General features: G+C 31.7%; 1 protein-coding gene and 1 pseudogene across 1 annotated transcript; one reads left to right on the top strand and one right to left on the bottom strand.

The window, feature by feature from the left end:
* Window positions 1–2,802: 2,802 nt before the first annotated feature.
* On the top strand, window positions 2,803–6,157 carry LOC110657172 (uncharacterized). Its single transcript, XM_058148434.1, has 6 exons — window positions 2,803–3,208; window positions 3,315–3,395; window positions 3,558–3,678; window positions 4,319–4,612; window positions 5,222–5,287; window positions 5,896–6,157. The coding sequence occupies exons 1-6, from the start codon at window positions 3,018–3,020 to the stop codon at window positions 5,989–5,991; spliced, it is 849 nt and encodes a 282-aa protein (XP_058004417.1). The 5' UTR covers window positions 2,803–3,017; the 3' UTR covers window positions 5,992–6,157.
* Window positions 6,158–6,384: 227 nt separating this feature from the next.
* LOC131180769 (L-ascorbate oxidase-like) lies at window positions 6,385–13,076 on the bottom strand (annotated as a pseudogene).
* Window positions 13,077–13,704: the final 628 nt, after the last annotated feature.

The raw sequence follows: 13,704 nt of genomic DNA, 5'->3' as shown, positions 1-13,704 counted from the left end.
TATTGGAATGAGCTTAAATATAATTTCCAGAAGTGACTATTTTATACTCCTCTCCCATTCCCCATCAGTAATGAATGAGTTAGTTGCGTAGTTGTACCAAGGTAGTATTTATAGAGAGCGCTAGTATTTGATATGATTTTCTTGGAAATGAAATTTCAACTTGAGCATCATTTGTTTTCTAGGTTCGAAGAAGGAATAAAAGGAAGTAGTGGGGCCCATAGTTATAATAAAAATAATTTTTAATTAAATGTTTAATGCCATGTCAACAAATATTAACGAAGGAAGAAGGAAAGTCATGGTTTGTTAATGAAGTAAAACCTCCGGGTACCACTTTTGTCATAAGTGAACCATAGACCCTGAAGTGAAAATGAGTAAACCACATGATACTTTTTTATAATTTTCCCTTTTCCTTTCATTTTTTTTTCTCTTTTTTATTTTCCTTCGCCTCTCCTAATCTATCCAAACATAGTGTAAAAAAAGTGTAAAATTCTAAATGTTGTAGATATTGTGTTTGGCACGTTACACCCACATGGCTTAGGGCTTCCCTTCTTATGGTTGTTATTGTATAAGTTTGACCATTGAATTCAAACCCTGTGGGTGAGTGTTGATTTAATTTGGTAAAAACTAAAAAGACACATTTTAGAGAAGCTACAGGCCATTTTAAATTTTTATGGACTTAACAATTGGCAATGATACTATTGCGACACCATTTTTTTTTAACTTCTATATTTTTTAATGTTAAGTTATTGAATTACAAGAATAACCTATCTAATTTGGTCTAATATATAAAGTTTCCATGCCAATATTACTATTAATTTATTTCTATTATACGTTGCTTTTTTAGTTTTAACTTTTATTTTAAATTTTCTTTGACTCTAATTGCAATTTAAATTTAAAATTTTATAGTTTTGGGTCAAATCCAATACCATTAAGATATATCTCATTATTTTTTTTATTTCAAATTATTGAAATATCTTATTATTAAATTTATTCAATATTTGCATAAAATGGTATGAAAATTTAGTTTTGTTGCTCAAACAGTTTGATTGCAGAGGACGCTCAGTAAACTACAACATCAACAAAATAGCCCTACAACAATTTTATGTAACAACAAGTCAATAAATGCCTTAACAAAGAATTTAGTGTTTATCGATATTAAACATCACTAAATTTAAGATTTGGTGGAAGACAAAGAAATTGTGGTTGAGTACTATACATCAGAAGATCAAATTGCAGATATTTTTAACTTAGCCTTTTAAAGCTAATTTATCTTTCAAGCTGAAGAAAATGCTCGAAATAGTCAAACAAGTTTAAGGGAGGATGTTAGCAGTTAAAATTGGTTTTACTTAGCCAATAAGAATTATTTAGTTTTGAAGAATGATATTGTAACCAAGTTGTATAAAATTGGCCAAATATTGTGGCTACGTGTAGGCATGAAAGTTTGGAGCAAGGTAGATTGCTCAATCAAGTTGAAGTGCTAGCTAATTACAAGTTGAATAGATCAACAATTTTTCTTTTAACCTTTCATTAGTAAGGGTTCGAACTGAATTTGAAAAATCATATTATTAAATTTATAAAAAGGAAACCGAATCGAACTAAATTGATAGATAAATCAAATCGAATTGAACCAGTTTGATTTGATTTATTGGTTTTCAGAGAAGGATGGGGTTCAACAAAATATAGTTTGCACCTCTAACATCAAGTTTCAACACAATAATTCAACAAAATACATAATCATAATAAATTACACAAGTTAATCTTAATTAACAAATGAAATCACCCAAAACAAACAAATTAACATCGAATACAATTTGGGCACCCACAAATCTATGTACCTAAAATACAATCACTCATTTGATCAAAATGCTTTTTGTATGCAAGTCTCTTGGATCAAATCAAAGAGATTCCTATCAAAACGTTATTGGATGTGATCTCAAGAGGCAGAAGTCAATGAGTAATTACCCATCAAAACATCCCACAAACAAAATTTTTATGGGTAATATCCCATAAAAAATCAAGGGTGAGGAGTCTTCAATGTGAGCTCAAGAGGCAGAAGTCAAGGACGCGAGGAGAGATATAGATGAGGAGGGAGCCATTTCCTGATTCTGATGGAAGTAGAATGTTGCTTGCCTGTGCATATGTGTCTCTGGGTCTTTAAGCCGTGAGAACTAAAGAGAGGACCAAGAAAAAAGATGAAGAAGAAGAGAGGAATTGAGGAAGGATTCCGATGTAGGCTATGTTGTGGGCGTTCTTTTTTCTGCTGGAGAGGGTTGAGGGCTTTTAATAATTAGCAGGTTTTGCTATTTATATGGGGATGAAAATGGTACAGCATTTGTGAGGAAGAAAATCAGTTCGGTTCGATCAATTCTTTTTTTATTGAATCAACTAAATCAAATTAAAAAACCTTAATTTTTTAAAAAAGTAAACCAAAATCGAATTGATTAATAAAAAAAACTGAATTAAATTGGTTTGATTTGGTTTTTTGATTAAAATCCATGAGTGCTCAACCTTAGTCATCAGTTTGCTATATAATTGGATCTCGTCCCAACATTTGTACAATAAACAAATTGGAGTGCTTAGCTCTAGCGAGTTAAGAAGAAAAGCTCCTGCGGTGTGTAAGCATAATGTTCTTTTATTTATATATAGTGTTTGTACTCTTTTTCAAACAATAAATCATTTGAGTGCTTATTTGGATCATTAAAATCCATTTTGTTATTTAGACAAATATATTTTCTTTAATTGCCAACGGAGTGCAAATATGCCTTCAAAAACTAAGGCTTTTTTTTGTTTTCTGTAATCAACTGTGAGGCCCAAAGCACCAAACCCAGTAATGGGTTGGCCCAATGTGATCTTCTGCAACCATGGTGACGAAAGGAATGAACCCAAAACCCTTAGAATTAGAACCCCAGCAGCAGCAGCGGAAGAAGCAGCTGCCTAGGAAGTTCGCCAAAACCCCTGTTTCACTCGCAAAGGAGATTTCTTGGTTACTATAATCTGTTTTTTCTCGGATTTAAAAAATGAGAGTCAAGAAGCAGAAACGCCACCGCAGGGCGGTGAGGTTCTACACATCGTGTTTTGGGTTCAGGCAACCCTTCAAGGTTCTCTGCGACGGGACATTTGTGCATAACCTTATAGTAAATTGCGTTGCACCCGCCGATAAAGCTCTGTCTAACATCCTTGGTGGCTCCGTCAAGCTCTTCACAACAAGGTCTTCTTGCTTCGTTTTTCTGCTCACTGCTATTTCTTTGGAATTCATGTCATATTTTTTAATTCAATCTGGAGTTTTATGTATTTCTCTTCTTTGGGTTTTATAGATGTGTTCTTGAGGAGCTCAAAAGAATTGGTAGTGCCTATTCTGAATCTCTTCAGGCAGCTCACAGACTCATGATTGCAAGGTAAGCCTCTCCCACTCTCGCCCTCTATCTCTCTTTCTGTCTCTCTTTCTCTCTCTCTCTCTCTCTCTCTCACATAAAAGATTTTATCTGTGGTTTTACATATATTCTGTGGGTAGTGATTCCACTTTCCCTTGTTGGTTACTGTATTAACTCTAATATCAGATGTGATCATGAGGATAAAAAGAGTGCGGAAGCTTGCATTGCGGAGATTATTGGAGAGAATAACCCTGAGCATTTTTTTGTTGCTACCCAGGACTTTGGTTTGAGGAAGAAGTTTAGGGAGGTTAGTCCATTTCATCTTCTGTTGGGTGCCATATATTTTACTCTTTTCCGCCAATTTTTATACTTTTTCACAGGTTTATAAATTCTTTTTCCATTATGGTATTGGAAGTGCTTTCTATGATGAGATTCTCATTTACAATAGATGCGGAATGTCTACAAATATGTTTCGATTTTGTTAGATTTTAACACTAACAGACTTAGTTTCTCCATCTATTTTCATGGCTCACTTTTGGGAGCTGGCCAGGCCAAAAGTAGTTAACTTGTCATGATTTATCACTCCAGTTTAGATGAAGTTGGATATGCAGAACATTATACGACATCATGTATTAACCTATGTTTTTGGCCTTTTGGCCTTAATCATCTTGTATGAGGTTGATTAACAACACTTTTCTAGCGATCTTGTGAATTAATCGGCATATTTATATCTAATAATAGCTGCTTTTACTCATCTTGCCATGATCCACAACTGCATTGCAATGGATCCCTGTTATCTGCACCCAGGATAGAAGAACTTTGTTATGGAAAAGTTTAAGCCTTTAAGGATGTAGTTGTAGTCTTATTGAATTTTGAAAATAGCCTTATCTGACTTGAAATAACCCTTAGGACACAAAATCATTTCTGAAAGTTTAGCCATTCTGCAGGTACCAGGTGTCCCTCTCATATTTGGTCTAAGAAATGCTCTCTTCCTTGAGCCGCCATCTGCATTTCAACATGAGTTTGTCAAAACTTCTGAAGAACAACGCTTACATGCAACTGAGTTAGAATATAAAATGTTGAAAAATAGGACCAAGAGCACATCAACAAATGAGGAATCTGGACATTCTTCTGATGAAAATAAAGGTCCAGGAGAAATGCAGCCTGTTAAAAAGAAGGACAGTGCAAGAAGGAGAATGGATGGTAAGGATAGACCTCAATTTAAAAGAAAGAAAGCGAAGGTATAATCCTTTCTCATTTTCCCATATACAGTTATGAAATCTTCAGTGCCTGCTTCAAGATTGATTAGTCTGATGTTTTGTTGGTATAGTTGAGTCTAGGTGAAAAAAGAAAATTTTAAGGTCAGCAATAAGTAAATTACATTTTCATTTTCCATGGTAGTTACAACTTATAGAATTATTTATCCATCTTGCTTGAATGCAGAAAGGGGTTTCTCAAGCAGTTTGCTTAAAATTTATAAGAAGTTAATGATGAAGAGAACATGTAATTCAGAATGTTACTACAAAAAATGACTGTACATCTAACATTGTCGAATGTGTATATTGCTTATGCTACATGTAAAACTATAGTCCTTTACTACTTGATGTTTTCTATAAATATTTCATTTACCCTATTCCTTTTTGTGATGAATAACATACAGACGTGGATGATGTTGGCAATATTGATCTATTTAGGCACTGAAGCAGTGTTATAGTTAGTTGAATTCAGTTATGTAGTACCAGTGAATTAAGATTATCACAATATACATGGTTGCATGCTATTCCTTGGCTATCTACTTTCAAAAGGTTCTCCATTCTCATATGGTTAACTATGTATTCTAAAATTTTCAGGCACCAAATCCACTTTCATGCAAGAAGAAAAAGAAGGATGTAAACCCTAAGCCTTCATCAGACAAGGTGTGTATAACTTTGATTTTACAAGTTCTTACACTTTTTGTTGGATTTATATGTTGAATAGTGGTGGGCATTATTCTGTGTTGAATTATAGCATTATTGGATCACATCTCAGTTTTGATCGCTTTAAAATCCAATACAAAATCATCTTTGTTGTAAGAATTTAATTTGATTATCTGTGAAGTTATACTTCAGTGTGCTAGAAAGGAGTGAAGTTGGTTATATTGATCAATTTGAAAAAACAAAATGTTGCATGAGTACCGAAATTTGCTAATAAATATTTCTGGTCCTGTTAGAGAGTGGAATTTTGTTTCAACAGTATAGGATGAATTTGGTGATTGTCTATGTACTGGGTTGTGATGCATCAGAAAATTATTTGGGAATAATAAATTGGGCTTCAAAAGGACATAGAAAGTTACCAGCTAAAATCAAGATAGATCCTTAAAGTGTCATTAGATCTGATGTACGGGCTTTAATGCATTCACATGGTTATGTGACGTGATCTCAGAAAAGCTGGATTTCGCATTCTAATAAATCTTGGATCGATACCACAAGATGTATTGAGTTGAAATGGTACTCATTGTTGCTAAAATTTGGGTGCTTCTGCACAGGAAAGTAATGCTGGCAACAATGCTACGAGGAGTAGGAGCAGGAAAAGAAAGAGATCACGTAAAAGCAAAAATCTCACAGAGATGGACAGCAAATAGACTACTCGGGCAAATTAGGGGTGCTTCAAAGTTGGGTTTGCAATGAAGTAAACATTCATTAGATTAGTTAATTTGATGCAATATAAAGCTTAACTGTGACTGCTGATGTGTAAAATGAGATTTTATTTTCAGATTAAATTAGAAGTGGAAAATACGGTTTTCTTTAGCATTGTTCTCTGTTTTCTTCTATCTTCCCCAGTTCCTCCTAAGGAGTATATTGAGGCATTTACTTTAGGAACTTGACAACTTCCTTAAATTTCCCTCCATGCATCAGCTGGAAAAGGGTATGGATAGAACTTATTGGTTACTTGGATCAAGAAAAATATTGGATTATGAAGCGCTGATGCCCCTGAGTACAAGGAAAAGTAAAAGGAGAGAAAGCAACAGTGTATCTATTTAAGAATACTCATATATAGATAGCAAGTGGCATACATCCGTTTGCACTGAATAAAAATGTAGACAATTTTTTAGGCCTAAACTATAAGTTAATATTTAGGCTTAGTGCTTGTTGGTATCCATGAGCCTCGTCCCAGTCAAACCACAAGCAAGAGCCTCATGAGGAATATCACCAAGACGTTCAACTCCCTCAGCAAGAACCACACCCATACCCATATGCAAATGTGGCTCAATGTGGCAGTGGAAGGCCCAAGCCCCTGGATTATCTGCCACAAATCTCAGTGCAGTCCACCCATAAGGAAAAATCACTGCTGTATTCTTATAAGGTGGATTCTTCAAGTTGAATTTGCTCTCATCATTATTTGTAAACTTCCCTTCTCCATATCCTAAAACCCAAAAGTCGTGACCATGCAAGTGCCATGGATGGACTTCACTAACGCCTGTTTTTAATGCATTAGCATTTTGAAGAATCACATCCACTGTGTTCTTGTAACCAAACTTGTAAATCCCACTTCCAACAGTAGTGTTAGGGTTAACTGGTGGTTTCATCACATCATATTTTTCAGGGTAGTTCTCGGGTGGGTTTGCTTGATCAAATGCACCTTGAAGACCATATTTCAAGGAGCCTAAATAAGGAGTTGCGGGTAATGAGAGGGAAACATTGTTGATTGCCCACTTAGTGAAGCCATTGTATTTATTTTGGGTGTTTAGAAGGATGATCCGACGGTCGTAATTCTTCGGAGGCTTCGGAGTATTCATGTGAGCTAAAACTTTTTAGTGAACGCCTTGCTTCGAGCAGTGTCGTTCCATGGGGAGTTACAGGAGGAGGAAACTTAGGCAATTTTGAAACAGAATTTGGCAGATAGTTTAATAAGGTTAGGGCTTGAGGGGTATGAGGTTCCTTCCTATTACTCCTGCAGAAATCCAGTAGTTGTTGGGTTTTTGATTTGTGGTTATTAGGACTGAGTAGCTCTCACCAGAATAAATGTCCAAACTGTTGGTCAGAAATGGTTGAACATAATTTCCATCAGCTTCAACCACCAGCATCTTGTGTCCCTGTAAACAAAAACAATTTAAAATAAAATAAGAATTAAAGTAATTGATAAATTAAAATAAAATTATAAAATATTATTAAATTTTTCATTGAAATAATTAATGTATTCAGCTTTTGGCAAAGCTGTGCCTGTGCCATCCCTTCTCATGACAGTGAAAGAACAAAGAAGTGGTCAACAAAATTATGATCATGAGATCATATGTTGTTGTCATGCAAATAATTTTACAGGCAATTAAATTGTGCGAGACTTTAACTCTAATGCTATTAGGTATGAGCAGTTGTGTTCATATATCAGTGTAGATTATAAGTCGACATACTCCCAAGTTAATTACCTTCTCAGAATCTTAAAAGATTTTGATTTTTCAGGAACCTCCAATGGAATATGGCCAATTTGCTCTACCCACTACTCTGGTGGGTCCCATTCACTGCAGGGGACTTAGTGGCCACCCACCATTTAAATCATTTTTGTTTTCTTTTTCTTGTTTTATTATTATATTCCTATTTTCTTATCAAGTTGATAATAGAATGACGATGAATAGATTAAAACGAAAAACATCTTACTTGAATCTGAATTCTTTAAAATTTAATTAAAATTTAATTAAAATTTATTTTAATTATTTAATATATATATATATATCAAATTGATTATTATTTAAAAATTATTCAATTATATTTAATTTTATATATTTTAATTAATATTTTATATAATTTTTTTTATTAATATTTTATATTTTACAAATTTAATAATTCTATAAAATATTTAAATTGTATTTATTTAAAATATAATATATAAAATTATAAATATTATTATAAAAAAATTATATAATAGTGTACCATGAACATTTGACTCTATATTAATTGTACTCTCATTATGAAAACAAAGACAATCATATTAAAGTCACCAATAAGTGGCATGGATGGTAAATTCCTCCTGCGCCATTTCCGGCCATTTTCTACTCTCAAGACACGTTTAATTCCCCATTTGCTCGGATAAGTGGGAGTCGATTTGTAAATTACTTTTTTTAATTTCAATTAGTAAACTAATTATGGACACGTGGTCCACATTGGACCAAACAGCCCTTGGAGATTGGAAAAGTAGCATTAGCAGTAGCACGTTATTTCTTAGAACACCACAAAATTTTTGTGCTTTCTTGACAGATCAATCCTGCAAAGTAATATTATATATTCTCTCTCTCACTTTTGCTCTTGACTCTTGTTCCCAGTATCTTTCTTCATCCACCATCGTTTTTCAACGTGCTCATATTCCTTTCCTACCATTCCCCACCATGTTCTTTGACAACCCATCCCTATGTTCTTTATCCTTTCACCCCCACTTTGATGGCAACCCAAAACACAAAACTAATATGACGTGAAGGGAGACAATTTGTTTTATTCAAAAGAAAAATTCCAAGAATAAAAAGATTATACACGAAATATTTCACACTTAAAGAGTTTTAGAGGGTGTTAATATATGCAGCCTTATTCATATTTATAAAGAGACTATTTTCATGACTTAAATTCATAATTTTCAAGTTACAAATGAAGTAATTTTATCATTACACTATATGAATGAAGCAATTTTACTTTGAAACCACAGCTATCCTCTAATATCAGAGTAACGTATTTATGTCAAGTTGACATAATGATAGGGTAAGCAAAATTTAGGAGGTGATGTAGGAGGGCCATAACAGCCATGAAAATGAAAGAAAACCATTGGAGAGAGACAAAGAGGTACGGAGAAGGGGGAAAAGGAAGGCATCGTTATTGTTTGAGAATGATTTATGACAAGTTATAAAATAATTTTGAAGGTCATGAGATTCCTAAAAAATAATTTTGAAGGTCATGAGATTCCTAAAACACATGAGGGCCACAACCATGAAAATTTTGAAAAATCCTTAATCATAAGAGATGAGAGAGAGGATAGAGGAGTGAGCAAGCATCTTTTGCTTGACATATGATAAATTATTAGATAGACCTATAGTACTTTGATATCCTTAATAGTTTCAATATAGTGACACCCATTTGTTACTAGAGGACGAAAATCATTGTAATAACTTACTTTTTTTTTTGCTATTTTTACCTTAAATTTTTTTTTAATTAAAAAATTGAACTTATTAACTCCGAGAGTGATAGACTCAAACTTAACTCCCTTTAGCCGGATGAAGCTAGGCTTTATATTTTTTCTTTGCCCATCACTTTGCTAAAAAGTTGAACATCTTTTCAACCCTACGATCACTACTTCACGCTACCCTTCACAAGTGGTGAACTTTCCTAGAAAGAACCATAATAAATTTCTTGAAGGGTACGCATATGCATTTTAAACGCCATACAATGTTCCAAGATTTTTTAGCATTATCTAAGAGGCGACAAATGACTAGTTAACCTAATACCTATGTGTGCGATGGAAAATCAGAATCTTGTTAACTTTAGCATAATTTATTATTATTATTTTTAAAGTATATGCATTATGAAAGATTATATCAATGTTTGTTTGAATCGAAAACTTAAATCAAAACCAATTGATTCATAATTTTAATCTATTTTAAAGTTTGATTTAGAAAATAAAATAATCTAATCAATCGAAATATTATTTGTTTTTATATAAATATTATATAAATATAAAAATATATTTTTTTAATGAAAAATTTACCAGAATTAAATGGAAATCAGCATACTTATAGCTATAGCTAAATCAGCATAAAAATTAAATATGATATGGGAAAAATTTATCTATATCTGGTATCTCATGAATTTAAGATATAAATATATAAATTTTATCATATATTTTATATTTTAAATTTATAATAGAATAAGAATTTTTCAGCATGATATATACTTTAATAATATACTTACCCCAACGGCCAAGTTGAGAGAAGCTAGGGCAGTGGTACTAGCGATTCTTATTCTGTAGGTCTTGTTGGGCTGCACATGGAGGATGTAGGGTGCAAATTGCTCACCTCCCTTTATGTTGCACTCATTGATAAGGTTTTTGTTATATTTTGCTGCTAGAGAACAATCATATTGCCCTCTGCCATTGATGAGCAAGGTCTGAATATAAAGCACATACTTCATCATCAGCTCCAAGTTATAAGGAAAAAGAAATCTTAACCAGAACAAGTAAATAAAAGAGTGGAGGACAATGATGCATCAACTACTAGCTGTTCAAAATATCAAAACTAGATTAAAGTAATTTAGGTATGGTTAAGGTTCAATTATTGGTAGGGTATATGTGTAATTTTGGAAAAATATATATTTTTTTTCTTGTTTACATAGGGAAATTTTTTTTTTTCATAAAATTAGAGATAAGGGTTCATTTATAAATATCATACCAATCATATTCATAGACAGGGATGATTGGCCAATGAGTTGAATTGAATCGAAATTGATAATTTCAGTTAATTCATGGGGATTGAAATTAAAACCCCAGCATGTCTGATTTTAGTTTCAATGTTTTAAAAAAAATCTTTAAAATTATATAAAAATCGATTTTAACTCAAAATTCAACCAATTAATTTTAGTTTACTTGAAAATCAATTTCAATTAATTTAATTTTAATTTTAATTAAATCGATTTAAAATTTTAGAACAATATCATTACCGACATCTAGATATAACATAAAGAGTTATTCTAGCTTGTTGGATTATTCTTCTATCGACAATTGAGAAAAAAATGTAAAAAAGTTTACCCATATGATAATATTCTTTATATATATATATATATATATATATATATATTAAAAGAATTTTAATTCAATATGCGGGGGTGCATGTGCATATGTACTTTCACCATTAAACTAATAATTTTATTAATTAAAAAGATATTATTTTTTGCAAATGCATATGAGGGAATTGTATTAAAATAATTAGATATATTAATAATTAATTAATTACCTGGGGCTCGCCAATCCAACGAAATGGAATAGAGGAGAGGCCAACTTCTTGATGATGAACGCTTTGGTGCCACCAATCACTCAATAATAGGTCAAATTCACCATCATAGTGAAATGGTTCTCTCTCTCCTTCTGCCACATCAACTATCAGAGTCCCATATAGCCCTGCTGATCTTTGCATTCCATAGTGTCCATGGTAGAAGTATGTTCCCGCCTGCACTATATAATTTTATTATACCTCCTAATATATATATATTTTCTAGTGTTAAATGCATTAAATAATTATTTAAAAAAAAAAAAACTAAACAAGCAAATGAGGGGAAATCATTATCAATATACAAGTTTATGCAATTGAATAAGCTATGATTTTATTAAGGTTATGTTTGCTAGAAGATAATATAATATAATGTAATTAAATTTTTTTTATTAAAATTAAAAAAAATTAATATATTGTAGTAGGATCTATAAAAATAACAAAAGTTCCTTATTTCCAGGCAATGAGGATATATTTTAGAGTCTAATCTATTAATTAAACCCATAGAGAAGTCACAGCCAATATTTTTTTTTTTAGAGATAAAACACACAGATTAACAATGAAAGTGGACCACAACCAATAATTTTTTTATGGTAAAATATTTAATTTAGCCTCTATACTTATTGAGAAAGTTCAATTTAATTCATTTTTTACTTTTCGTCCAATTTAACTAAAAAATTTTAATTTAAGATCAATTTAATCAAAAACTTAAAATTTATGAGCTAAATTTTTTGATTTTTTTTATTTAAATCAAAAATTAAGAAATTTATTTTTTAATTTTGAGATTAAATTTTTTGATTTCTTGATATAAATAAGGGGTGAAATTAAGCTTTAATTTATTTTTTTATTGAGATAGATTTTTAATTTATTATAATAAGGAGAGAGAGATTTTTACCCTGTCAACAGTGAACCTGTAAGAAAAGGTTTCACTAGGGTTAATAACACACTGTGTAATGGCAGCAGTTCCATCAGCCCAAGGCGTCCCCAGCTGTTAAAGAAAAAAAAAGTTACTAAACCATAAAATAAAATAAAAATTTTAATATAATGTAAAGGAAAACAGCTAGCTAGTACATGAACTCACATGCAAAGATGCTAAAAATATCAATCAGACTAAAGCAGACTTTCATGTGTTTGGTTTTTTTAAGTATGATTAGGCTTGATTTTATTGAAAAATTATTTGTTTTATATTCTGATAAAATTAAATAAATAAAATAATATTTTTTTAAAATAAAAGGACCAAAAACAAAATATTTTTTTCCTAAAATAAAATAAAAAGAAAGGGTAAAATGAATAACCTGTCTGATTCCATGCCAGTGAATGACAACACCTTCAGTGTGGAGCTTGTTTAGTAGCTCAATATGAATGGTATCTCCGGCTCTTGCTCTGATCGTCGGCCCTGGAAACCGACCGTTGATACCCATCACGACATTTTCCTTACCGTCAGGAGACCAGAACATGTACTCCACTTCCCATTTGTAGAAATGCCCTTTAATAGCTGCAGCAACTACAGATGCTTGGATCAAAGACGATATCAAAACAATGTAAACCAAAAAGAGACCAGAACAACTCCTGAAACTTCCCAAGCTACCCATTAAGTATGTTTAGCTTGGAAAGAGTGAAGCTGCAGCAGAAGAAGAGAAGAAATTATTTGGTCAATGGAGAATATGTATAGGAGAAGAGCACTACTGCTTTTGCCTATTGGTTGATACAATATGCGCATATATATAGGGAGAGTAAATTGACACGCACTCAAATGGAAGGTGGTGTTTTTTGTCTTGTCATGACCTAGCTTATTTTAATTTATAAAGTTTATTAATATAAAGTTTATTAAGCATATTTTTTTTAATTTATAATTTTACCTTATTATTTTAGCTTGCATATTTTTAGTGAGATTTTTATTTTTTACTCTTACTCATTATCCCAATAAATTTTTGTTGTAATATCTACATCCATTTTTTTTCCTTTATGTTATTTATTTTGATTATAAAGAATGAAAAAATGGAGGATTATACTAAACTTATATTGATTAATATTATGAATGGATGGTAACATCACCTTTTATTTGAATTCCAATATATATATATATATATATATATATATATATATATATATATATATATATATATACAGGGCGTAATAGTGGGAAAATGTGGGCAAGACAAGCCATTCCACTTATAAGATGACAAGAAATTATGGAGTTGGTGAAATCAAATTAATTAATCAAAAGAGGATGATTTACTGCTTTTGGAAGTAGTTGTCACCTTAACTACTAGAAAGACCGAATATATAAGTTTATCTCTATATTTTATAAAAAATTTTGTGACATTCTAAATTTTTAAA

This window comes from Hevea brasiliensis, chromosome 6, assembly GCF_030052815.1.
Source record: "Hevea brasiliensis isolate MT/VB/25A 57/8 chromosome 6, ASM3005281v1, whole genome shotgun sequence".
Taxonomy (NCBI): domain Eukaryota; kingdom Viridiplantae; phylum Streptophyta; class Magnoliopsida; order Malpighiales; family Euphorbiaceae; genus Hevea; species Hevea brasiliensis.
Note: the sequence above shows the minus strand (reverse complement) of the source record. Positions and strands in the feature narration are given on the sequence as shown.